The sequence below is a fragment of the Bos grunniens genome, chromosome 2, assembly GCF_055505025.1.
Source record: "Bos grunniens cultivar Pamir isolate PY7600 chromosome 2, Bosgru_T2T1.0, whole genome shotgun sequence".
Classification (NCBI taxonomy): Eukaryota; Metazoa; Chordata; class Mammalia; order Artiodactyla; family Bovidae; genus Bos; species Bos grunniens.
Window position 1 is genome coordinate 102,261,346 of NC_141166.1, and position 27,885 is coordinate 102,289,230.

The following is a 27,885-nucleotide window of genomic DNA, read 5'->3' on the forward strand; positions in this document are numbered from 1 at the left end:
TTAATGAAGCTGTCAAATTCCTCAGCATGGCAAAATTAGCCTCAGAAAGTAGTCCTCATAGTTTTACCAGGCTTTAAATTTCTTAAAACATGTAATTTTGAATGGCTTCTTTAGGAATTTATTTCCACCAGAGAATATTCTGTTATAGTTTGATGAAAACACTTATCATCTTAGCTTGGTTTTGTTGTCTAAATTTATGTTTCATTTCCCTAAACCTGCCCTCTTCCCCAAGCTCAGCTCGTTAGCTGTGTTGAATCTAGTTTTTTAAAGCAGATTACATTTTCTAAGTCTGTTCTTACAAATGAAAGTAGTTCAATGAAAGTCTCTGTACCCCAAATATTAATAGCTTTTTAGTATTCTTTATTCTCTTCTAATTAGTCTGTATCTTTCTGGCTGTAAAGTAGACTAACTTTTTTAATGTCTCATTTTCAATGTACAACAGTCTGTAAATTGCCATTCAGAAAAGGTCAGTAGTTTAGAGCTAATACCATGTAGAAAAATATGATTACAAATACTTGTGTAGATGATTATTACTTTAGGTTCCTTTTCAGTCATTAATGAGAAGAGATTCTCTCTGAGTAATTTTAATTTGGCTTATTTAATCCAAATGTATTTATTTCTGTCCTCAATAAAATCTCATTAAAACATTTTCTCGTGATAGCTTGTAATTATTTTCTTGTTGTTTACTCACTGCTATTTTTACTTTGTGACAATTTAGCTGTATTATTGAGTGTGTAGTAAATATGTTTTACATTTTGAAGACTTCTAACTTTATATTTTCACATTCGTTACTATATTTTATTATCAAAGACACCTTGTGAGGTAGAGAGGAAACTATTTCCTCCATTTTATAAACAGGTTAATAGTAATATATTACAGGTAACACCTGCAGAAAATGGGAAATAGCTTCTTCTGATTAACCTATAATCATAAATTTTGTTTTATTCTATTTCATGATAATTTGGGATCATAGTGATTATAATTAACTTTAAGATTTGGAAGCTTTTCTTCACCTCTTATTTATTATATATTTCTATACATTAGACAGTTACTAACGTATTAGTCATTAGTTTCTGTCTTGCGAGAGCTAGATATAATTGTTTATTTTTAAGAGCTCTAAGCCCTAGTACTTTGTAAATGCACAGACTCTACAGCTTAATGTTTTCTAGACATTTCCTAGTACAGGCATATGGCCCAGATATTGTTTTAGAATGGTCAAGTATTTTTATATCAATGTTCTGATATGTTTTTGATCGACTCTTAAATAATTCCTTAAAGAGATTTTTGTAGACTTAGTAGGAGAAAATCCCATTTGTATCTGGCAGGTCTGTCAAGAATTTCTGGTGTAATTAAAGTAGGATTTTCTTCTGGATAAAGTTAATTTAAAAATGTCTATTTCCCAGTGTTTTAAGGAACTGAGAATAAATTTAAACTTATTCCTTCAAAATAGTACTTAACCTTTTCAAATCCAAGATTCTCCAGATATATTTTCTTATCACAATTTATTTTGATATAGAGATTAATTATATTAAAAATGCTGCTCAATTATATTCACATAAATTATAGGTAATTTTGCAATCTATGTTAATCTGTTTTAAATTCAGCACTATAAAGATTAATAATGGAAATATTAGCTCTGTGGTATTTATATTTTAACCTAATTCTGTCAATGAAGGTAAGATATTAAAACCAAACCAAGTTAGTATCATGGACAGATTAGCACTCATAGATCTCAGTTCATTAAAACAACTTTTGTTGTTTAAAATCTTTCATCCAAAGAAAATCCATAGTTTGCTCCACTGAATATATTCTGCAGATTTGGGAGTATGAGAATAGCCATATATATGTTTTAAATGCCTATACTGTTACCGTTCTTGGTCGGGAAATTAAGTATTTGTATAGTAGTGAAGAAGGGCATGGCAACCCATTCCAGTATTCTTGCCTGGAGAATCCCATGTACAGAGGAGCCTGGCAGGCTACAGTCCATGGGATTGCAGAGTCAGACACAACTGAATCAACTTAGCACCAGCACCATGGTAGTTCACATTTTTATTACACATACTGCTGTTGGTACTGGCAACCAAACAGTACAATTTAGAAACCTCTATCCTCCTCTTCTCCTCCAGCATCTTTTAAGTTAAGACAATAGATTATTAAGACAAAACAATTATATGATCATCTTTAAAGAGACAGATTTATATAGAGTCTGTAGAATCTCATGGTCTCTAGAGGCTTTCATTCAATAGTCAAAATGGACTAATCATGGTGACTTAATTGCCTTATTAGGACGAGAAGTATTTTTTCACTTTCGGAGGCTTTTTTACACAAATGCTATTTTTCTGGAGTCCGTTTAGTGCTAGAAGATTGACCGATTTATTCTTTTTCTTCCTGCTCCTTCTGTTACCATCAGATCCTGACACTGTACTCTGGCAGGCTAGACTGTGTTATTTAGGCATCAGAGCCTGTGGAGATGGTCGGTCTTGACTCTGGGCTGAAAGCCATTATGACTTATTATCCTTCCCTACTTTTTAAGGTTAATACTAATGTATTTTATAGTGGTGAGGAGAACAATGTAAGTGATTAGTGAATCACACTCTCTTTGGTACTTAAATTCCACCTTTAGCATGAGTTATATTTTTAAGCAAGTAGATTAACGTTTATAGTTCATTAAGGCATTGCTAGATGCAGTTACTTCCGAGGAGTTTACTGTGTATTTATTTCTGTGTGACTAATGAGCAGATGAGTTTTTTTTTTTTTTACTATTTATTTTCTCTTATACAACTGTTTTATATAAAGACCTTATCTCTGAAAAACTTTTTTTTAAATTTTATTTTATTTTTAAACTTTACATAATTGTATTAGTTTTGCCAAATATCAAAATGAATCCGCCACAGGTACTTGAAAAACTTTTAAGCCAGTAACTTATTGCTTTTCATGGTACTCAAGCCTGGAAAGCTGTGCTTTGGTAAGAATGAAAAATTATAAGCATGTACATGTTTTATTATATGATTAATTTTTATTCTGATTAGAATATTAAACTTGGGATACATATCATGACTTATAGATAAAACTGCTGTGTGATCTGAATAACCTACTTTACAACTCCTATTATGAAGTATATAATGCATATTTGGAGAAGATTACCTGGAGAAGGAAACGTCAACCCACTCCACTATTCTTGCCTGGAAAATGGACAGAGAATCTGGCAGGTTACAGTCCATGGGGTTGCAAGAGTTGGACATGACTTGGCGACTAAAACAACAACAATGATGCATGTTTTATATATGTTTTTCACTCTTGGCAGGGTTGCAATGTGAAGTCATATATGTTGACAATTTAACATTTCCTTTATTTCAAATTAATCCAAGTGTAGTATAACTACTAGTCTCCAAAAAATTGAGATATAAGTTTAAATATATTATCATACATTTTCAGAAGAGACTTTGGAGGTAATTATAGAGGATTTTATGGCTTGTTTCCAGACATGCATTCTACCTCTTTCCATTGTAAACAGCCAAGTGATAGAGCAAAGGCTGGCAAATTATGCTCTATGTGCAAATATGGCCACTGCTTGATCTTGTTAGGCATGTGCACTAACAAAGAATATTACATTTTATATTATTAAAAGCAATAAAAAGAAGATCAATATTTTGAAATGTGAAAAGTTTGTGAAATCCAAATTTAGTGTCCATAAAAATGTTTTATTGAAGCACAATTATGGTAATTTGTACATGTTGTTAATGGCAGCCCACTCCAGTACTCTTGCCTGGAAAATCCCATGGACGGAGGAGCCTGGTAGGCTGCAGTCCATGGGGTCGCTAAGAGTCGGACACGACTGAGCAGCTTCACTTTCACTTTTCACTTTCATGCATTGGAGAAGGAGATGGCAACCCACTCCACTGTTCTTGCCTGGAGAATCCCAGGGATGGGGGAGCCTGGTGGGCTGCCGTCTATGGGGTCTCACAGAGTCGGACACAACTGAAGCGACTTAGCAGCAGCAGCAGCAGTACATGTTGTCTGTGGCTACTTTCATACTATATAAATGGAGTTGAATAGTTGTGACAGAGATTGTATGGCTTGCAAAGGCTAAAATATTATCTGCCCCAGTACATAAAAGGTTTGTTTGCCTCTGAATTAGGGACATGACTCCAGAGTAATGGGAAGTTCTTGATTAGCCTAAAGCAAGTGGGGATCCCATCTTCTTAGTCAGTGATTGGCTCAGCAAATATAGACAGGACTATGTCAGTCGAACTTAGAATTGTCACTAGGAAGAGGGAAAAGGAATTCTCTTTTAAGAGAAAGTCACAAACAAGCAAAGAAACTCTGATGTGAAAGAAGATGTATATTTCTTTGTTGCTGCTGGCAGCCACCTTATGATAGTGAGGAAAACAGCCTGAGGTTAAAGCTCACCCCTCCTTACCATGAGGAGGGGGAATCTGATAGAGTCACTGAAAAAATGGAATGAATCCAACTTAACTTTGATTTTTCTGCTATGTGAGCCAATGAAATTTGTTGTTTTAGATAGTTTGATTTGGGTTTTCTGTTACTGATAAATCCAACTTTGCCTCTGCTTGATATACTATTATCAAATATAGATAAATGAATTAAAACTATCCAAAAATTTAAACCACAAACCCATAACCTACTTAAAGGAAATTTCAAAGAAAATCTTGTACCTGGAAATTACTGAGGACCTCCATATTCCAGTCATGCCTTATGTCCCGGTAACAGTGCTGGTATGAGATAGCTATTATCTCTGTCTTAGAAATAAGGACACTGTAATTATTCAACATCACGAGGCCACACAGCTAGAACATGAGACAGGACCCAAGTCTGCTTCCCCAGTCATTTGCCTTTCACATGGAAGGAAGACATTGTTTGGAAGGAGGATTCTGCTAGTTTTCAAATCTTCAGTATACTCAACGGGGCAGTGGAAGGCAATTCACTGTAATCTGCTTTATATAAGAAAATCAAACAGTTAATATTTGGTCATAGGAAAGCAGATTAATTACACTGAGGTTTAGTGAGGTGAACTTTGTATTACCAAGAAACCTAAAAATGCCTTTACTCATCTACTTATTTTATAGGCATTTCTGACACGTATGATAAATATCAATCTGCCTAACTATAGCCTTCTGAAAATCTCATCTTTTGTTCTTTATTTTATGGATATAGAATGTTTTTTTCTTAAATATAAACACAGTATCAAGGAAGATTTGAGAGGATTGATTTTATATTCATGTGAAAGAGTTGTTTACTTGACTTCCCAAGTGACTCAGTGGTAAAGAATCCACCTGCCAATCAGGGTTCGATCCCTGGGTCAGGAAGATCCCCTGAGGAGGATTCCAGAATTCTGGAATTCCAGTATTCCAGTATTCTGGAATTCCAGTATTCCAGAATACTGGAATACTCCAGTATTCTCGCCTGGAAAATCACATGGACAGAGGAGCCTGGCTGCCAACAGCCCATGGGGTTGCAAAGAATCGGACACGACTGAGCACACACACACACAGATAGTTGCCTAAGCCACCTTGCATCAAATTTTTACAGGTGGACTTTTGTTCACTTAAAGAAAAAACACTGAAGTTATTCTCTACTAGAAAAGGAGAGGAAGATCATATTAAAATATAAGTATGAAGCTATTTTCCAATTTTAGACGTACTATTTGTATTTATATCACCCCTACTACTATTCCCTCTCAGCAGTGTAAATAAAGTAGACAATAAAGCATTTTGTTCTCAATACAGCTATTCATATTTGAAAAATAAAACTCCATATGATACATGTTTTAAAATGTTTGATTTATAATGAAAAAGTTCCCATGTCTTTCTTGCGTAACACTTCTACAAAGACGAACTTCTGTTTCTAAGATTACCTAGGGTATGCATATTTGGACTCAGTGGTTCACTAATCACTTCACAGGAAAGCTGTGCTTATATCTTCTTTCTGCCTTCACTCTACAGATATGGTCCTTGACCAACAAGTGAGCTCAGGTCAGCTCAATGAGGATGTACGCCACAGGGTCCACGAGGCTCTGATGAAACAGCATCACCACCAGAATCAGAAGAAGCTCACCAATAGGATTCCCATTGTTCGTTCCTTTGCTGATATTGGCAAGAAACAATCAGAACCAAATTCCATGGATAAAAATGGTAAGTATTTCTTTATTGTACTTATTGTTTATTATAGTTATCTGAAATATCAAAGTCCTTTAAAATATATCTTACTTGAAAATGATTTATTGAAATTCAAATTGTAGGAATTTTGACAAAGAGTTTAAGTTTCCTGACAGGCTCATGAAAGAATGCAAGGGAAACTTTTTCTAATAGGAGGTTATAGACTCCATTGTAGCAAACACAAACTGTCAGTTGCATCCCAAATAAGATCCTAGTCTTTGTGTCATAGCTTAATGAGCGTCTCATAGCTTAACAGTGCTTTGACTTAATGTCTTTTAGTTAACATGAATAATCATCAACATTTAGTGATAGTGAGAGGAAAATATTGGCTTCATGTTGTTCATGGTCAACGAATCCCTTTTGAGATCACAATTGAAAAGAGCAGCTAGTACCTTACTTGTGTCTCTACATATATTAAGCCTGATTTCTAGTTCATGGGCTCATTGCCTTTTGCAGTACTGTTTCATTAGCGTCCATGGAGGCACCACACTTACCATCTTGGCACACCAACGTAGATGATGCCAACCATTGTTTTCTAGTACTCGTTCATGACTTACTCCTTAGCAATCATGAAGCCAAAACAATGTTTCTGACTGTTTTATCCTTTCTGTGTATTTTGTTCCCTCCTGGTATCCATTTGACCCTTCATCTTTTACACTAAGGAAGTTGCTTAGAGATCTGTCACTCATCCTTTCCATTGGTCCTGTGAAGGAAAATGAAGTTATCATGCAGATGATATGAGTTTATTATACTTCTGCTAGCTAGAAAAGTTCCCAGTTTTAAAAAATACAAATTAGTGAAAAGTAATTTCAGGTGTTTTACTAGAGAGACTGATTTCCACAAACGGACTGAAGCATGTGTATTGGCAGCATAGACTTTATGTAATTTCGCTCCTGTTTTCAAAAGCTTAAAAGATGCCTTAAATACAAATGCATGAAAATGAGGTTTTTCCAGATTCTACTTTATATAGGTACTTTGGTAATTTCCATACTACCAAATCAAATATAGACAGATAGAAGAAATGCTTTAATAAATCAATAAAAATGGTTAGATGTACTATTGTTTCAGAACACAGAACCAGTTCTAAACAGCAAAATAATTTTGGAAATACTAATTTGATTTTTTTAAAGAGCCTTTAATGACTGAATGTAAATCATTGTTATATTGAAAACTCTATAGTTGTACATATATTAAATTCAATAAAAGTGTTATGAGTGCTTTATAGAATATACAATATTGTATTTATCAATCCCACTGGATATTTTGAGGATTTGTAGCTTACTTTGAATTACATCATACATTTAAAATATATTCATATTCTAAATCACAATTTGTTTTAAAATACGTTATATATGAAAATGACAAAATGAAGTTTTTATATTCTGAAACATTATATAGTGCATTTATTATGCTCACAATACTGGTATTTGCTTGATATTTTTTAAAACAGATTAACAAACAAAAAACAGATTGAGATATTTGCTAATTTTGACTATTGACTTATATCTAGATGATTCTAAAGACCTTATTAAAATAGTATCATGACGTAAATCTCTTTGAATGCAAGCAAATTTTATAAAAGTTAACTTCTGTTTTTATTTCATTACCTTTACTGGAAATCAGACAATAAAATATATGTCTGTAAGAATACTATGTGTTTATTCAAAGATGTAAGGACCTTGTGAGCTAGCCATAATTTGTATCTCAGATTTTCACTGGGGATAACATTTACTATAAAATGATTTTATTACATTATACTTTTGGAGGGAAAGGGCACTGAATTCACTGGATGAATTATTTATTGTAATATCATATAGACCTAGACACATTATTTGTTACAGCTTTAAACCTTCATTAAACATAAGAAGAGGTGATAGAATTATAGCTTTAAATAAAAATCCACATAAAGATACAAAGTTTTTCTGAGAGCGTGCTTTTTGTCTTATTGAGGCAATTGCTTAGTTTTTCTCAAAACTAGAATATGAATAGTTCTGAAGTGGTTCTGTCACCATCTGTAAAATCAGTCTGTATCTGAACACATAAGATCTTTTTGAGGCATATATTAGGGTAATAAAAACTTGGAAACATTTCTAATAAAATGCATACACCCAATTAAGTATCATCATAAAGTACACTGTCAGAAGTGGTTTTCTAAGCCTAGGCTTATAACACCTCCCTGTGACTCTGTTTTGCCTCCTCACACACTTTGCATAATTATGTGTGTTAAGAATTCTGAAAATGTGAATAGACATCACCAATTTAGAAATAAATCTCCTATCCAGAAGTGAAAGAGGGTGAAAAGTGAAAGCGAAAAAGAGGGTGAAAGACCTTTATTACTAAGGTTCTCAATCTACTTATGGACTCTAAAAACTGGTTCACTCTAAATAAATACTCACTATAAATATAGATTTGATGTTCTGCTTCAAGATATGTAATAGAGATTACATTTGTTTCTGCAGTATACTACAGAGAGATACAAAAGGGTTTCAATACATCCAAAATGGTAAAGATAATATTCTCATTATTTAAAAAAATCTCTTCACTATTTTATGCAAAAGAGACTTTTGAAAATTAAAACTATAGGAATTAAATAGAGTGAGGATTTCCTAGAAACTAGAAAACAGCAAACGTTTTCCTTGCCAAGTAGAGGGATGGAAACAAGCCCCCTCTTGTTTAAAGTATTATATAATATATAAAACATTATATAATATAATACCTTTATAGAAGTGAAACAACTGATACTCCCTCAGCAACAAACTGATACTTGTATAGGGAACTCTATAAAAGAGCCATATCGAATAAAGTTTCTGCTTCCTTGGTTGACCTGTTCCTTGAACATGCTACCTTGGTAGTAGTCCCAAGGGTTAAACGTTTAGACATTTTCAACCTGAAGATCAAGTGGGATTCTTCCCCAAGTTGTGATTAGACTTACAAGGTAGTGATTTTGTTGCTCTTCTCCCCATCTGCTGTATTTTGTTCATACCTTTTTTAGTAACTTGTGATCATGTATCAATCTTATCTCCAAGTATGCTAGCTTAACTTCTTTGTATAATTTTTTTCTTGGTGTACTGCACATTCTCTTAAGGGCTAAGACACAGGATGTTATGGATTCACCATGCATTTTTAATGCCACCATGCTGTGTTTAACTTTCACTTTTCATTAAGCATCAAAACTGTGAGAATTAAATGTCTGATTCTGATGTTTCAATAAAAAGTGACAGTTCTATCTGGCAAAACAACAGCAAAAAGATAATAGAAAGCTCATATCTTCTTTAACATTAGAACTCAAAAGAATACTGTGGAAAGTACTCAAATATATAAAGATATTTGAATAATTTCTTGAAACTGGAAGGACTTTCCAAAATAAAACAAAGGCTTTTGTATTTAATGATTTAGAAAGCAAGATATATCAGTATTTGTAGTAATCATTTAGATCATACATTCAATTGTATTTTTGAGACTCTGGATTACAAATCTATTCTAAAATATTATTACCCTTGTGGTAACCTTTACATTAAAAAAATAACTTGGTTTCCTTAGGTGTAGGGTGTCTTCATTCCACTGTTTCCTTTACTAATAATTCTCTTATTTCTTTTCCTTCACTTATCTTTTCTCTCTCCTGTTCTGAACACTTTCCAGTTGTACCTTTTATTTAGGATCTTAAAAGGAATTGCAGAGCAGAAGGTCTCTGACTTACTTTCAAAACTGTAGGTTTCTGGAGAACATTTAGATTTGGAAGGATGAAATGACTTGACTCTTTAGGCCGGCACAGATTTCAGCCCTTAAAGTGATGTACACGTCTGTATTGTGAATGATTTTTTTTTTATGGCTTTAAAAATCAGTATTATGGCTTTATAATTGCATCTTTTACAAATGCTGTACTTTTTCCAGATATATAATGTTTTATGTGTTTACATATTTATGTGCTTTCTTATTTTTAAAATACCGTTACCTCATAAGAGATATCAAGAGTTTAAAAAGTATCCATTTATAATGTTTTAACCTTGATGGAAAAAAAAAGCTAGAATAATAATTCTTAGAATTACTTGAGAGAAAACATTTAAAAACTCATGTAGATGATACAATCAAACATTATATAATAAAAGTATTTTCCATTTCTCAAAAAAAAAAAATCAAGATGACGTTGACATAACTCGTTTGGTCTGTTGAGAAACTATACTGTTGCTACTTAGTTTTGGAAACTCAAAAGTAGGTCTTAACAGCAAAAATATTTCTAGGATGATGTGTTTAAATTTATTTCTTATGTTACATAATTATTTTCAGACATACTAATTTTTCTCCAAGTTTAATTATGTGCATATTTTCATGTTTTTGAAGTATAGCTCACTTAATCAACATTTTCTAAATATTTAAGCCTTTCTTTCTTCATGTTTTCTATTCCCATGGATAAATGTATTGTTACACATGTATGTAACTTTGTCATTCATTTTTATATTTCTTTATTTTGCTCTGTCTTGTGTCTGTCTCTAACAGGCTCATCTCATCTCTGTACCTCCCTCATCTCCTACCCTTTGGGTACTCTAAATGCGTTGAAGGTTTCTGAGGTAGTGTAAACCAGCTTGGTCTATAGGTTAACAGTATTGTACCTCCATGTCTTCATCCCAGTTTCCTTCTATTACATGTGATTTTCAGTGGATTAAGCAATAGAAAATACTGGTTTACTTCAGTGATATATTTTTCTCCTACTGATTTGAATTTGGCCAAATAGAGATTTAAAGGCTGCTGTTTTATATACATAATTTATTTAAAGAGGAAGAAAACTATAAGTAAGGAATTAAATGAATTAATGTAATTTTAATCATCTTTTTGAGAACTTTTTTGTGGTTGTGTTTCAGTATTGAGAGGCTTTAATGATATTGACACTACTTAAAGTGAAAAAAAAAAAAAAACTAATTCTTTTGAGATAATCTCATGTTCCTCCCCCACAACTTTATGGTGAGGGAAATGATTCTGCTAGTCTCACAACAGACTTGGTGAAAAATTTTTGTGTAACAAGCAGAGCTTCTATTTTCTAGTTAGAGGTTGCTCGAATTGCTCTCAGTTTCCTCCTGTGCTTGCCCATACCTATTTTATGATTTGCCTTGAAAAAGTACATGGCATATAATAACTTTTTATTTAACTTATATATGATCCCTACATGGAGGTCCAGAGGAAAAAAATGAATTCATGACACAAAGGAAAATCAATTCAAGCAGTTGTTGATATGAATACTATGTAATATATACTTTGATATAGATGTATAACAAATACTGAAATTTTGGATTTAAGATGGTGAATTCTTCGAATTTGAAAGGTTGGAAAAATAAAAGTACTGGTTTCTTAAGTGTTTACATTTAAATAATCATGAATGGTAGCCATTCCCTTCTCCAAGGGATCTTTCTGACCTAGGAATTGAACCCAGGCCTCCTGCATGGCAGGCACATTATTTACCATCTGAGTCACCAGGGAAACCCAATCATGAACAGGTCTCAGTTAATTTTTAGCTAATTCATCAGTTTTTGAATAATTTACCCTAGATATAATAAAGTTTTAAGTTAATAAATGTCTTTTTTTTGGATAATCATCTTAATCTCTAAATGTTATTTAGATATTATAATAACAAATTGATTAAATATTGCAATGACATTTACTTATAGAATATATTAAAATGGACAGTGATCAATGGTTGAAGTGAAGGTAATATAAAGAAACAGGCAAAAACATGTGTGTTCAAAAACACTGTGGCATATTGATTGGAAAAATTATAATAAAAATAGCATTCATAGAACTTCTACATGTGTATGGGAGAAGGAAATGGCAACCCACTGCTGTATTCTTGCCTGGAGAATCCTGTGGACAGGGGAGCCTAGTGGGCTGCTGTCCGTAGGGTCGCACAGAGTCAGACACGACTGAAGCAACTTAGCATGCATGCATGCATTGGAGAAGGAGATGGCAACCCACTCCAGTGTTCTTGCCTGGAGAATCCCAGGGACAGGGTAGCCTGGTGGGCTGCCGTCTATGGGGTCGCACAGAGTTGGCCATGACTAAAGTGTTAGCAGCAGCAGCAGCAGCTACATGTGTATGTGAATGCTAAATCCTAACTCTATACTCTTTCATCCTGGAGTGGGGAAAATCCTAGCAAGTTCTTTGTTATCCTTTTAGGAAACATATTCACTTCTGGCTGAGTATAAAATCCTGTACCTGAAAATTGTATTCTGTGAACTAGTATTGCTTTAGATATGAATGAGAAAAAAAGGGAGGCTCTTTCAAAACCTAAATTTACTGATTCTTCTTATGTAATAATATTTGAGTTAATGAGAGTCATTTTGAAATCTAAGCCATCACCTTCTTCTGAAAGGCAGTGATAACTGGAATAAACTAAAGAAATCAGTGTTTAGACAGAAAAAGATAGTTGATAACAGAATTATAAAACTGATTTAATTTGTGAAATTTTCAGTAGTTAAATAGACTGTAGTTCATGTGCACATTTTAGACAGGTGGTAGGTAGATAGAACAAATAAAATTTTAAGCTTTATTTAAAGGCTTCAATTTTTTCAAAATAACCTAAACCAAACCTCGTGTTTAATTTTTCAATAATGATATTATACCTGTGCATTTTTCTGTATCCTGTCACTTTCAGATACTGCCTTAAAGTATATACATTTAATATGTGTTGTTTCATTTTAACAAATTAACATACACACTAGAAATAAGAGTTGGAGTACTTTTTAAACTTTGATGAGATTAAATGTGTTTACTAATATTTGCTAATAGTTAACTATTATCACTGACATATGAGTGATATCAAACTTTTGGGTTGTATTCATATGTCACAAACTTACAGTTTTTATACTTTTTGTCCCCTGCATTGGCATATGAATTCTATGCACATACTTAGAATCCGGAGCTAGGAGGAAAATTATCATCATCTAATATGTCTCCTGCTAGTTAAATACTCTCCGCTGGTTATTATCCACATCACTAAAACAGTTATAGAAAACATTTTTCAAATCCCTTCCTGATGGTCAACTTTATGAGGTATATTTTATAAAATTTTTAAAATAAGAATAACAGTAAATCTCAAAATATATGAATGTTTATAAGAGGAAATACAAGTGCCAGTTTTAAAACATATCTCATGAGTTGAAGGCAATTTATGAAATAGTCTGCTTTTGGAGTATATATGTGAAAACATAGGCTGTGCAATTTCTTCAAATTTTAAGTTGCAGCATATTTTCTATCCCATGAAATCTCTTTAAAGTTGATGATTTTTTATTAAGTTGACTATTTTTGTGTCTGCTCATTGAGTAAAATAATTGTTCTTCCATGTGGTTTTCTATCACATGAAATAAATTATTAAAAGAAAGCAGATATATGTTTATTTAATTTATCCATGCCTTGAATTTCACCATTCAGCTTTATGGAACATTCAGTAAATTTAGGTTTAAATATATCTAATGTTCTAACTCATATGGAGAAATGATGTGAAACTGGTGATTGAAGACATCTGTTAGTAGCACAAATGCATTATGTAAAAGGTTTTTTTTTAAGTATAGTTATTATTTTGAGAATGATAAATGAAATGTCTGCTAATGAACAGTTCACAGCCATAGCTGCACACTGCAGTTAGAAATGGGAGAATGAAAATAACTGCTGAAGCTTAAGTCTGTCACCTCTCTAAAATATAATTTTTGGAACTTGCTGTAATCAGAATTGGTATACATGATTTAAGGTGAATTTTCTCTTAAAATCATTAAAAAAAATCTTCATCAAATATGTTACTTTACTTTGTTTAATGAAAGCAGTGAAATATTTAAACTTTAGAAGAATCTTAAGCCCATTACTCTCTGGCAAGATAATAATTTTAAACCATAAAAATTATACCTATTAAAAAATGACCCCTGCCTGAAAGGCTTAATGTTCAAAAAGCAAAATGATAGTAATATTTGAAAGTAAATTATTAGTGTTTTACATCACACGTGGTAATTTCTAGCTATCAATGGATAAGTGGATTTCAAGAGAGAATTTAAAGAAGTAGTATGTGTATGCACACTAGCAGTTTAGAGAACTTCAGTTATATACAGACTGCAGTGATTATAGAGATGAGTCTAAAAGTAAACTTTGAATAAAGTTGGGATTTAGGGAGGTAGAGAGAAGAGTTAGGCAGAAAAATGAGAATATTACCATCTAAGACAGTGGGGAATAAGAGCAGTATTTTGGAGTAACTGAGTATGGTCATAAAATATGATCAAGGCTTCAAAGCTGGATTGTCATTACTCATATCACAGTAAAAATAACAAGTGAGGATAGCAATAGGTTAGGGAAAAGAGAGATACATTTGAGATTAAGCAAACATTTATTTTTATAACTTAATTGCTAAATATGAACAGATTTCAGATAATGTGACTGAAAAGAATACTTCATATTTAGTGAATAATGAAATGTAATTACCCTTCGTTAACCATTGTGACGTTCTTAGCTGTACTGTCCACTTAACTAATATCATAATCTTTCTTTTAATGGGATAAAGACTACAAAATAATTAAGTTGCTAGTTAGTATTAATGGAAAACAAATACAATTCAAATTTATTGATCTTTTGCAGACTAATATCAATATATTTACACAGTTGAATAGTGAGAAGCATAATATATATACAGTATTTGTAAAATATAGGTGAAGGTATTTCTAACTGAATCTCTCATACAGAAATTTCCAAAAGCTATTGTCAAAGAACTTTTTCTCTTTGGTTTGTTTTTCAGATGCAGTAGAAAACTGTAAATACACTATGTACTTTTCAGTTAAATATTTGCTCTTTAAAAAAAATTATCTATAAAATTCTTCAGTCTGAGTTTAGATCATAAGAGATGTATATATATCATTAGTTTTGGATAAAATTTAAAAATCACTGATGTTTCAAGACTAATTAGATTAAAATCATTTTTGTAGTTGTTCTTTCTTCTTAGAGAGTAACTGTTTAGTTTTAATCTGAGAATGAATTTTCATCTCCTTGACTGAATTCTCCCATTTCTATCTGTAACTGATAAATAAGAATATTTGTATTTCTTGATATCTATTTATATTGACCCTTCATGCTTACCTCATAAGTTCATTAAAAAAACCTATGTTAGTTTAATTCATATTGCATGCAGTATGTCTAGAATTATGTAAGTAATTGTTTGTATTTTGTAATAACAATCTCTTTAGCAGGCCAGGTTGTTTCTCCTCAGTCTGCACCAGCCTGTGTTGAAAATAAAAATGATGTGAGCAGGGAAAACAGCACAGTTGATTTCAGCAAGGTAAGGTTTTCTCCCTCTAATTTAAGTAGTCTGTTAAGTTGTTACTAGATATTACCAACCATTTTAAGAGGTGTTGACACAATTTTTTGCATGCGTGTATGTTTTGTTTCTTAGCCAAAGCTTGATATTGTTATAATGTTAGCATTTAAGTTCATGTGTAATGTTTTGCCCATTCGTAAAATCAAATGTGTAGATTTTACACATAGTCTTCAGGTTTCAGCCACTTGGTATGATGCATCTCTTCCAGTAAAAAGGATAACTGAACTTCACAGGGAATTTAACAGATGTTTACTGTTTAAAACTTTCACTGGTTTCATTTTTCAAAATTGTTTCCCCCTCTATTTGTGGAAAAGTAAATCGTATAACTTAAAGCTTCATTGTTGTAATTAAGAGAAAGGCATTAGTGTTAAAAAACACTAGAACATATTAAGACTGACAGAATTTTGAATAAAAACATAATAAAGACTGACTCTCTTGAGGGATCCATCTAATTGGAGACAATTCAAATGAAAAATCATTGATTTGAATGTGTTCTGTGAAAATAATGTGACTTTGCTTAGCAAATTCCTAATGTCCTATATGTGCTATTGTAGGCTGTGGCAAACTAAACAATCATGAAAGAATTTTAATATTGACCAGAAATAAAGGGAGTCAACAGTTTTCTTTATTGAAGTGGCTGAAACAGCGGTACCTCAGAGTAATTTTTTTTTCCCCCATAAAGTCCTTAGCACTGGCAATGGTTCTAACAGTGGGAGGAGATGGGAATGGGAGGCAGTGTAGAGGAGGTTGCCTGCATCAAGCTTCTGAAAAGAGTAATAGCGACCAGCCCCTTGTTGCTGTTTCGGAACCCCTCTGCCAAGGCCCCAATTGTCTGGATCTAGTCACGTGCATGCTCTCCCTCTGGTGCCTGGCAGAGTCCCTGTGGGAGCATGGTGTACCAGCTTAAGTCTGTTACTTATGCGTGCAGGGGCTGGGAGGCCAACAAAAGGGGCATACTAGCCCATGTGGGATGAAACAAAGACATGAGAAAGGACCTCCACACCAGCAAGACAGAGAGGTGAGGGCATCCTTGGGCTCTGTTTCGACAGTGGCGCGAAGCTCATCTCACTGTATGGAGGCGTGTGACTCAATATTAAGCCAGTTCAAGTGCATTCCATTTCTGCTCCAAAAAATATCTTTTTCAAGCATTACATCTTCATTCGTCTGCAAGTTGGAATAAAATTGTTGAAAATTGCCATACATTTAATTTCTTGATGTTCTTCATTTGAAATATCTTAAAAGCAATGACATAAAAAGTTGCTTACTTATTTGTGCAAGCATTAACAGTATAACAAGGGCACAGTGAACATTCTCAAAAACAGTGATAATAAATCACATCTTTTCAAATAAATTACCTTTTACCTTTTCTTAAGGGATATAACCCACTGACACTGAATTTTATATCTCTATATCATTTTGCTTTTAGTTGTCTGACCTATTTTTGCAGCCTTCAAAAATGCTTCAACACATTTGAAAGAAAATGAATATAGCCAATGGGAGACAGTAGTCTTATCTTCAGGGTCCCTAGAACAATTTGAACTATAAAAGAGTGAAACATAGATTTTGTTTTCTTTAATCCTTTACTTTCTTGTTACATTTCAGATCACTGGACCACTCCAGTTTTTAATGGGAAAGTTAAATTTCTAGAGCTCTCTCTGCAGTGCCAACCATCTGTATTTCTTGGTGTCTTGCCCATAGCATGGCACATTGAAAAGAACATGTTTTTTGAGAACAAGTATGGGATCTTAACTCTACAATTTACAAGCTACCTGATATTGGAGAAGTTCTCTGAACTTCACCTTTGTCACTTGTAAAATAAGAATAATACCTATTTATAATTTTTTGTGAAGATTAAATGAGAAAATAGAGAGAGCCTGTCAGAGTGCTGGGTTTATAGTGTTCCTGTTGTTCACTCGCTGAGTACTGTCCAACTCTTTGCGACCCCCATGGACTGTAGCCCACCAGGCTCCTCTGTCCTCTACTATCTCCTGGAGTTTGCTCAGATTCATGTCTATTGAGTCAGTGATACTATCTAACCGTCTAATTCTCTGCAAACCCTTTGGGTGTTCAATAAAATGTGGCTACTACTATTATTGCTGTATTGTTGTTGATATTAGTGGAAACAGTAGTGCCAAAAGTAAACACTAGAGCAAAATTTAATGTGATTTGGTCTCTACTGGATCTTTAGTGTCTTGAACAGTGTCTTGGATGTATGTGTACAATGAATCCTGTGAAGTTCAAGGCAATTTGAACAGACCTTCGGCTCTGGATTTTTTTTTTTCCCAGCAAAGTAATACTTCTTACCTTATATTGTGGAAGGGTAGAGAAGTAGAATTTGGAAATAACAAAAGTGGTACATCATTATGGAAAGAGACTTTAGTGCCAGATTTTGCAAGTATATGAGTTAAGGATTTTTAACCTAGGGATTTCAGATTGGTAGTAAATTTATCAAAGTGAATCAGTTAGTTTACATATTACCTTAAGTGTTTTAAGTTTAATATGTAGATTCCAAACCCTGGTAGAATTTTGAAATATGAAGGTGAAAAAAAGTCTTTTTTCATTTCATGTTACTTTATCCTATGTTCTATCTACATTCAAACCATGTATCTTTTAACCCTTCCAGTGGTTAGGCCCATCAAACTTACTCATTTAGGAGTGTTTTTGAATATAATCTGAATTGTCAGTTTCATTTTTTTTGATTCCTATAATGCTTTTAAAAAGCAGATATGTTGTGTTTTTAAACTGACATAGAGACTATTTTATTATTTGACTATATATATGACTATTTTATTATTTCCCAAATGTTGATCAGTTCAGTTCAGTTGCTCAGTTGTGTCTGACTCTTTTCAACTTCATGGACTGCACCACAACAACCTTCCCTATCCATCACCAGCTCCCAAATCTTGTTCAAACTCATCTACATTGAGTTGGTGATGCCATCCTACCATCTCATCCTCTGTCATCCCTTTTCCCTCCTGCCTTTAGTCTTTCCCAGCATCAGGGTCTTTTCTAAGGAGTCAGCTCTTTGCATCAGGTGGCCAAAGTATTGGAGCTTCAACTTCAGCATCAGTCCTTCCAATGAATATTCAGGACTGATTTCCTTTAGGATGGACTGGTTGGATCTCCTTGCTGTCCAAGGGACTCTCAAGAGCCTTCTCCAACACCACAGTTCAAAAGCATCAATTCTTCGGTGCTCAGCTTTCCTTATGGTTCAACTCTCACATCCATACATGACCACTGGAAAAACCATAGCTCTGACTAGATGGACCTTTGTTGACTAAGTAATGTCTCTGCTTTTTAATATGCTGTCTAGGTTGGTCATAGCTTTTCTTCCAAGGAACAAGCATCTTTTAATTTCATGGCTGCAGTCACCATCTGCAGTGATTTTGGAGCCCCTAAAAATAGTCTCTCACTGTTTCCATTGTTTCCCCACCTATTTGCCATGAAGGGATGAGACCGGATGGCATGATCTTAGTTTTCTGAATGTTGAGTTTTAAGCCAACTTTTTCACTCTCCTCTTTCACTTTCATCAAGAGGCTCTTTAGTTCTTCACTTTCTGCCATAAGGGTGTTTTCATCTGCATATCTGAGGTTTTTGATATTTCTCCTGCAATCTTGATTTCAGCTTATGCTTCATCCAGCCCGGCATTTCACATGATATACTCTGCGTATAAGTTAAATAAGCAGGGTGACAATATACAACCTTGACATACTCCTTTTCCTATTTGGAACCAGTCTGTTGTTCCAAGTCCAGTTCTAACTGTTGCTTCTTGACCTGCATACAGATTTCTCAGGAAGCAGGTAAGGTATTCTGGTTTTCTCATCTTTTAAAGAATTATCCACAGTTTATTGTGATCCACACAGTCAAAGGCTCTGGCATAGTCAATAAAGCAGAAGTAGATGTTTTTCTCTCACTCTCTCGCTTTTTCGATGATCCAACAGATGTTGGCAATTTGACCTCTAGTTCCTCTGCCTTTTCTGAAACCAGCTTGAACATCTAGAAGTTCACAGTTCATGTACTGTTGAAGCCTGGCTTGGAGAATTTCAAGCATTACTTTGCTAGCGTGTGAGATGAATGCAATTGTGTGGTAGTTTGAACATTCTTTAGCATTGCCTTTCTTTGGGATTGGAATGAAAACTGACCTTTTCCAGTGCTGTGGCCACTGCTGAGTTTTCCAAATTTGCTGCCATATTGAGTGCAGCACTTTCACAGCATCATCTTTTAGGATTTGAAATAGCTCAACTGGAATTCCATCACCTCCACTAGCTTTGTTCATAGTGATGCTTCCTAAGGCCCACTTGACTTCTCATTCCAGGATATCTGGCTCAAGGTGAGTGATCACATCATTGTGGTTATCTGGGTCATGAAGATCTTTTTTGTATAGTTCTTCTGTATGTTCTTGCCACCTCTTCTTAATATCTTCTGCTTCTGTTAGGTCCATACCATTTCTGTCCTTTATTGAACCCATCTTCGCATGAAATGTTCCCTTGGTATCTCTAATTTTCTTGAAGAGATCTCCAGTCTTTCCCATTCTATTGTTTTCCTCTATTTCTTTACATTGATCACTGAGGAAGGCTTTCTTATCTCTCCTTGTTATTCTTTGGAACTCTGCATTCAAATGGGTACATCTTTCCTTTTCTCCTTTGCCTTCTCTTCTCTTCCTTTCTCAGCTATTTCTAAGGCCTCCTCAGACAAGCATTTTGCCTTTTTGCATTTCTTTTTCTTGGAGATCGCCTTGATCACTACCTCCTGTACAATGTCATGAGCCTCTGTCCCTAGTTCTTCAGGCACTGTTGTCTATCAGATATAATTCTTTGAATGTATTTGTCACTTCCACTGTGTAATCATAAAGGATTTGATTTAGGTCATCCCTGAATGGTCTAGTGGTTTTCCCTGCTTTCTTCAGTTTAAATCTGAATTTGTTAATAAGGAGTTCATGATCTGACTATGGCTCATGTCAAATGTTGATGGCTTCTTTTAATTTCAAGTGACTTAAAGGAACTGCCACATTATTTTCTATGTAGAAGGAACTCCCTTCATCATCAGTCTTTAAAGTATGAAATATATTGCATTATAAAATCCTAGAATTTTAGGAAACCTTAAAAATCTCATTGAGAAGGGGAGAAAACTGAATCCCAGATTAAGAGAGCTACTAGAGATCACTCGCTGGTTAGTGTTACAAGACCATGTCTCCCCAGGGAATTTCTATTCATTTTCCTGTACATTCTCCAATGGGCTTGAGACTTAAACTTTCTCCCTAAAGACTCATGGGTATTTCCTTCACATCTTAGTGTGTAGCTTGTCCAGACACTTATGGTTCCACCATTATCTTTGGTCTAACCTTGTTCCCCAGTGATATAACTGTTTCTCATTCACAACTTAAGTGTCAAATAACCAGAATAAAACATGTTTCCCTTCCTAGTGTAAAGGTCTGGAGACCCCAGATGCATGAGTATAAGTCCAGATCCATGAGTATATAGCTTGGTTTCTTCAAGATTCTCTTCAGAGGACTAGAAAATTCCAGGATTTCTTTATTCCATATTTGAGTCCACTTGAGGACTGTCTTAGGAATGTAGGTCAACCTAACTCCTCAGAGCTATTTTTGATATTTGTAGTTTTATAAAAAGTTAAACTGTGGTCCTTAAATGTGACCTTTTGTTGTATTAAAAGTTAGATTGCCAAATAAGGTTCTTTATGAATTGTATGTTAACATAAATATAAAAATATAGGGCTATCCCAGGAATAATATATAATTGTATAATAAAATAAGTAGATAATATATATCTATTACCCCCAAATATATGACTAGTCCAAGAATAATAAGTACTATAATTTAGAGTGGGCTTCCCTAATAGGTCAGTTGGTAAAGAATCTGCCTACAATGCAGGAGATCCCAGTTTGATTCCAAAGTTGGGAAGACTCTCTGGAGAAGGAATAGGCTACCCACTCCAGTATTCTTGGGCTACCCTTGTGGCTGGCTGGTAAAGAATCTGCCTCCAATGCACGAGACCTGGGTTTGATCCCTGGGTTGGGAAGATCTCCTGGGAAAAGGAAAGGCTACCCACTCCAGTATTCTGGCCTGGAGAATAGTATTATACTATATATATTAGTATTTAGTATAGTATTATACTATATATAGCATAGAGTATTACAATAATATAATGGGTCTTTTGATATATGTTATTTAACTATAATTTGTTACATTTTAAATCAGAATAAATTTCCTAATCCTGAAATTAAATTCTAAATATTTTAGTGGATTTTCTAAGTAACGGGTATCAATCAATGATATATCAAGTATTATATAATGCAAAAACAAAATTTAAGGACCATGTATTTTCTTCTATAAAACTAAGCTACTTTAGCCTACTAGGTTGGAGAAGGCAATGGCACCCCACTCCAGTACTCTTGCCTGGAAAATCCCATGGACGGAGGAGCCTGGTAGGCTGCAGTCCATGGGGTCAGTAAGAGTCAGGCACGACTGAGGGACTTCACTTTCACTTTTCACTTTCATGCATTGGAGAAGGAAATGGCAACCCACTCCAGTATTCTTGCTTGGAGAATCCAGGGACAGAGGAGCCTAGTGGGCTGCCGTCTATGGGGTCTCACAGAGTCGGACACGACTGAAGCGACTTAGCAGCAGCAGCAGCAGCAGCAGTAGCAGCATACTAGGTGGGCTTCCCAGGTGGCGCTAGTGGTAAAGAACCCACCTGTAATACAGGAGACACAAGAGATGCACGTTGGATCCCTGGGTTGAGAAGGTCCCCTGGAAAAGGGCGTGTCAACCCACTCCAATATTCTTGTCTGGAGAATCCCATGGGCAGGGGCGCCTGGCGGGCTACAGTCCATAGGGTCACACAGAGTTGGACATGACTGAAGCAGCTTAGCACACATGCACACAGCGTACTAGGTACTCCTTGATTTAATTAAAGTAAATCTTAAAGCAGTCATGTGTGTAGTTGCCCCGTGCCTGAGGCACAGACATCAGTAGTTAAGGTTATGGCATATGTCAGGAAATATTGAATAAAGGAATTTACACAGTCTTCCAGGTTGAACTCAAACTTCTCGTTAGAGTTATGACAGATATATTGAATAAAGGAATTTACACAGTCTTCCAGGTTGAACTCAAACTTCTCATTAGAGTTATGACAGATATTACCAATATGACTCATATTGCTTACCAGTTGTAGATTTTCTTAAAAAGCTATTGTCTCTTTGTTCCAGTGTATTAATATCATATTTCTATTGGGGGAAAAAACTTAATAGTTTATTTTAGTTTTTTAGGCTCTGAAAGACTTGTGGAGATTTAATGTTTTTCTCACAGAGCTAATAGTGTATGGATATTACAAATTTACAAATGTATATTTGGAAATATATTTATAGGTTAAAATTTTTGAAATTTATAATATTCATCAAATTTTATAGGCAGTTTTGCTTTGTTAAATAGTTTTTTTTTTCTTTAAATTAGAACATTACTTCTATTTGACATTTTAGTGGCATACTAGATTATTTTTATATTTAATCCTTATGATAAAATAAATATTTCATATAATGGATTTTATGTTTTGAGGCACCTTTATCTCACAGAAAATTAAGTAGTTATAAACCTTCTATACTAGAGTGCTGAGGTCTTGATTTCAGAAAGCAGCAAATTTAGTATAGTCACTATAGTCTGGCTATGGACTCCCTAAGTTATTCCTCCTAAAAGTTTTAATTTTTTTTTCATTTTAAACTGCTTGAAAAAAATTCGAAAATCATTAAACAGAAGGAGTATCTGGCCCCCAAAAAAGTCTTGTTGATCTCAAGTATTTATGAGAGCTCTTTTCTCGCCCCGTCTCTCTCTTCTTTCTCCTCTCTTTGTTTTCACTTCCTCCTCATCTTCTCATCTCCCTCCCTCTCCTTCTTTCTCCTTCTCTGTCTTTTCCTTCTCTCTGCCTCACTCTCTCCTATTCCCACTTTGGTCTTTAGTCTCCATTTCATTTGGAGCATAGAAAGAATTATTATAGCAATCATTATTACCTACCAATAGGTTTCCATTAAAAGCAAGTCAATGAATTAGAAATAAAAAATAGGCTTTATAAAAGTGACTTTAAAAATCACTACTTGGTTTTCACTGAGGCTCTCTATGTGAAAATTGATACTTATTCTTTGAATATTTTACATTCATTTTCACACTTCACCATTTAAGCATTTCTTTTTATTAATGATGGATTTGTTTTGTGTGCATTCATTTCAGTCATAGACATTTCATATCAGAAACTCAGCTGTGGCTCTTCAGCAACTCCAAATGTTAATATTTTTATTCTTGTTTCCTTTACTCTGCCATATCTAAATACTCTGATGAGAAATTAAATTTGAAGATTGATCAGGACAATTATAAAATGTGAAGGATATAGAACAATTAAGATAAAGTTGAATACTAAAGTCATAATTTATATTATAAGGAAAATTTTGATTATGTTTCTTTTGAAATAGGCATATTTTACATATTAATTGAAATGTATTATGTACAAAATTAAGATAATGTAGTATACAAATATTAAATATATTGGCAAATACTAATTAAATTATGATTAGAGTATATGCATTTAATTGAACACATAATCTTTTCACCCTGAAAATTTCAAGATTTCTAATGCTGAAAAGCATCTTTGAAAAGTATTGAGCAGAAAACTAGAATATTCAATGTATTGTTAACAAATTCCAAAAATACAGAAGTAAAAGAAAAAAGTATTTTTAAAGGGCAAGAAAGATGTTTAACTATTTTAAATTTGATTTAAATAATACTTATATAAGCTATATTTATTTAAACTGTATTTAATGATGGGTTACCATGTGTGAAGTACTCTGCTAGGAATGATTTAACAAGTTTGTCCAATTTTGATGTATTTTACTTTGTGATGCTCTCAGGTCGATCTGCATTTTATGAAGAAGATTCCTCCAGGTGCTGAAGCCTCCAACATCTTAGTTGGGGAATTAGAGTTTTTGGATCGAACTGTAGTTGCATTTGTCAGGCTGTCCCCAGCTGTACTGCTACAAGGATTAGCTGAGGTCCCAATCCCAACCAGGTAAAAGTATAAGAGCATCTTTTGCACTTTCTTAAGCCATTTTTTTTTTTGTGGGGAGGAAAAAAAAGGTATAAATATAATTTCCTCTGAGAGTTTTTTTTTCTTGAAACTAAAGTATAATCCACAAAACTGTTGTTTCTTCTTTGTGGAGGAATGCCAAAAGTGCTTTAAAAATTGTTCTTTCTTCCTTCTTCTCAAATTTCTATGTTTTCTTTTAGGCACACTCCTTATCTCTGAATACCCTGGTCTACATCATCCTGAAGTGAAGTGAAAGTCTCTCACTCATGTGCAACTCTTTGTGACCCCATGGACTGTACCGTCCATGGAATTCTCCAGGCCAGAATACTGGAGTGGGTAGCCTTTCCCTTCTCCAGGGGAGCCTCACAACACAGGGATAGATCGAACCCAGGTTTCCTGCATTGCAGGCAGATTCTTTACCAGCTGAGCCACAAGGGAAGCCCAAGAATACAGGAGTGGGTAGCCTATCCCTTCTCCAGGGGATCTTCCCTACCCAGGAATTGAACTGGTGTTTCCTGCATTGCAGGAGGATTCTTTTTATCAACTGAGCTATCAGGGAATCCCTCAAAAGGTGTATCATCATTCTCTAGGCCAGAATACTGGAACTCCTTTTTTAGACTTTCGGTGAAAAGTGATAAAGTATTAGGCTTTTCTCAAAGACTGCATTAGACTATGGGCTAAACCGGAGAAGGCAATGGCACCCCACTCCAGTACTCTTGCCTGGAAAATCCCATGGATGGAGGAGCCTGGTAGGCTGCAGTCCATGAGGTCCCTAAGGCTCGGACCTGACTGAGCGACTTCACTTTCACTTTTCACTTTCATGCATTGGAGAAGGAAATGGCAACCCACTCCAGTGTTCTTGCCTGGGGAATCCCAGGGACGGGGGAGCCTGGTGGGCTGCCGTCTATAGGGTCGTACAGAGTCGGACACGACTGAAGCGACTTAGCAGTAGTAGCAGCAGCATGAGCTAAACAGGGCCCCCAGGTGGCGCTAGTGGTAAAGACAGTGAAAGTGTTTGTCGCTCTGTCCTGTGGAATTCTTTGTGACCCCATGGACTGGAGCCCCCTAGGCTCCTCTGTCCATGGAATTCTCCAGGCAAGAATACTGGAGTGGGTAGCCATTCCCTTCTCCAAGGGATCTTCTCCACCCAGGGATGGAACCTGGGTCTCTTGCATTGCAGGCATTCTTTCCGGTCTGAGCCAGTGGTAAAGAACCTGCCTGCCAATGCAGGAGACAAAGAGAGGCGGGTTCCATCCCTGAATCAGGAAGATTCTCTAGAGAAGGGAATGACTACCCACTCCAGTATTCTTGCCCAGAGAATCCCATAGACAGAGGAGCCTGGCAGGCTACAGTCCGTAGGGTGGTAAAGAGTTGAACATGACTGAAGGAACTTAGCAGGCATGCATGCATGGGCTAAAGAGGATCTAGTATATGAGTGTGATCATACTTGAAAAGATCAAAGTTTTCAAGGCTCGGTTTATGCTTAAGTGCCATCATTAGGATACTACCTGCTGTGTCTTACATACTATATGTTTCAATCTTAGTATAGTTCCCATACATAGAGTCTTAAGAATCGTTGGTAGTTACCGTGGTTGAATCTGAATCAAAAGGACAAATTTAACTTGATTACCTGAACGTGTTTTTCATTTAGGTGCACATAAAAACTAACAACTTTGCCATAATATAAACTGAATTTTGTTATTTATTATTTATCTCATGTTATAGAGATAAGACTGTCCATGGGCAAATTCGTGAAGAAAAATGAATATTGGCCACAACACATTTACATTCCTAGCAATTCTTCTAGGGCACCTTGTTTTCCTCCCTTCTCCCTCCATCAAATGTGATTCCTGTGTGCAGATAGGCTCTTACTCTGATCCTGTTCCCACAGCAAAACTTATCTATGTATGGCCCTGTTTCCGTCATGACTGGTGCCCTTTGTATGATGCCATAATTGTCTCTTGGGCTTTCCTGGTGGCTCAGTCAATATAGAATCCACCTGCAATGCAGGAGACCTGGATTCGATCCCTGGGTTGGGAAGATCCCCTGGAGGACGGCATGGCAATTCACCCCAGTATTCTTGCCTGGAGAATCCCCAAGGACAGAGGGGCCTGGTGGGCTGCAGTCCATGGGGTCACAAGGAGTCAGACATGACAGAGCAACAAAGCACAACACAGCATATAATTGTCTCAGATGCTGTTAATTGTCTCCTCTTCCAAACATTGAAGGTCTTAGTCAAGTTAAACTGATGATAACTTCAGGTGCTATGATAACTCAGTTGGTAGAATGTTTCTTCTATGAACCTTTCAGCCTTAACTCAAAACATAGCCAATTATATCACTCTGTGGTTTGATTGTGGATATGATATTCCAAAAATATAGAATAGTTTAGTCAGAAGAGGCCTCATTTCATTAGAGCTCAGCTGACTGGAAAGGAATTCAGTGTTTAAGAACCTCTGCCTGAACCTGTGTATGAACAGATCTGAGGCAGGAAACTGGCTACCAATTCAAGTTATAGAGAGAAGTGTGTCTGTTCATCTGGAGGGCTACCAAGACTTCTGATGCATACCAAGTTTTATTAAAAAGGAGAAGGATGAACTGAACACATTAAGGTGGTGTCTGACGTATGATTAAGGCTACATTTTTCCATATACACCATGTAATCTATTCAGTTTCTGGGAATTGGGGATTCAGATTTAACATGTGAAATTTACTAACCATAGTGGTATTATTTTAGTAGATTAAAATTCCTCTGTGTCTTCCAAGCAGTGCATTCTCGTTCCATCAGCTAAGAAGGTGTCCGATGAACTCTGAGTAAATGATGGTTATTTATGACAATGATAGCTCTTGTATTTCAAAGGAAAGAAAAAAAACAACTCCCAGGAGTAGAGAAAAGCCATAATGGGGTTATATACCCTCACTTTGAAAACTGTCAAGGTTTAAGTGACCTCATTTCATACTGACATAGCAAAGTGTGTCTAGAGAACAGCGGAGGAGAAATTAGGGGCACGATGGAGGCACTGTGTAAGGAGAGGTTTTAAAGACTGGACTGTTTAGTTAGGAAAGGTGAAAAATGGAAGAAGATTAGTTAGACAAATAGAATAAAGAAAGCCATTCAAGGTTCCTAATTATCCTTTCTTAGGAGGACAAAAGGGCACACTGTGTGTATAACAGTAACGCATAGTAAAAAAGACCAGAAAATAATTTTAGGGTTTATAAATAGTCCTTGGAATAGAAATGTGAAAATAGTAAGATGTACACAGGTTAGGAAATTTCTTAAAAGGACT

General features: G+C 35.0%; 1 protein-coding gene across 4 annotated transcripts in view; it reads left to right on the forward strand.

Moving 5' to 3' along the window:
- The window catches only part of SLC4A10 (solute carrier family 4 member 10), a 343,004-nt gene that overhangs the window by 200,152 nt on the left and 114,967 nt on the right, over positions 1-27,885 (forward strand). For 2 of the 4 annotated variants that reach the window (XM_086369819.1, XM_086369792.1), the window contains exons 6-9: positions 5,964-6,152; positions 15,383-15,474; positions 16,442-16,531; positions 24,424-24,581. In XM_086369819.1, the coding sequence (XP_086225945.1) occupies positions 5,964-6,152; positions 15,383-15,474; positions 16,442-16,531; positions 24,424-24,581 (529 nt within the window). The remainder of the gene's footprint in view (positions 1-5,963; positions 6,153-15,382; positions 15,475-16,441; positions 16,532-24,423; positions 24,582-27,885) is intronic. The other 2 variants (XM_086369812.1, XM_086369802.1) reach the window with 1 other exon arrangement.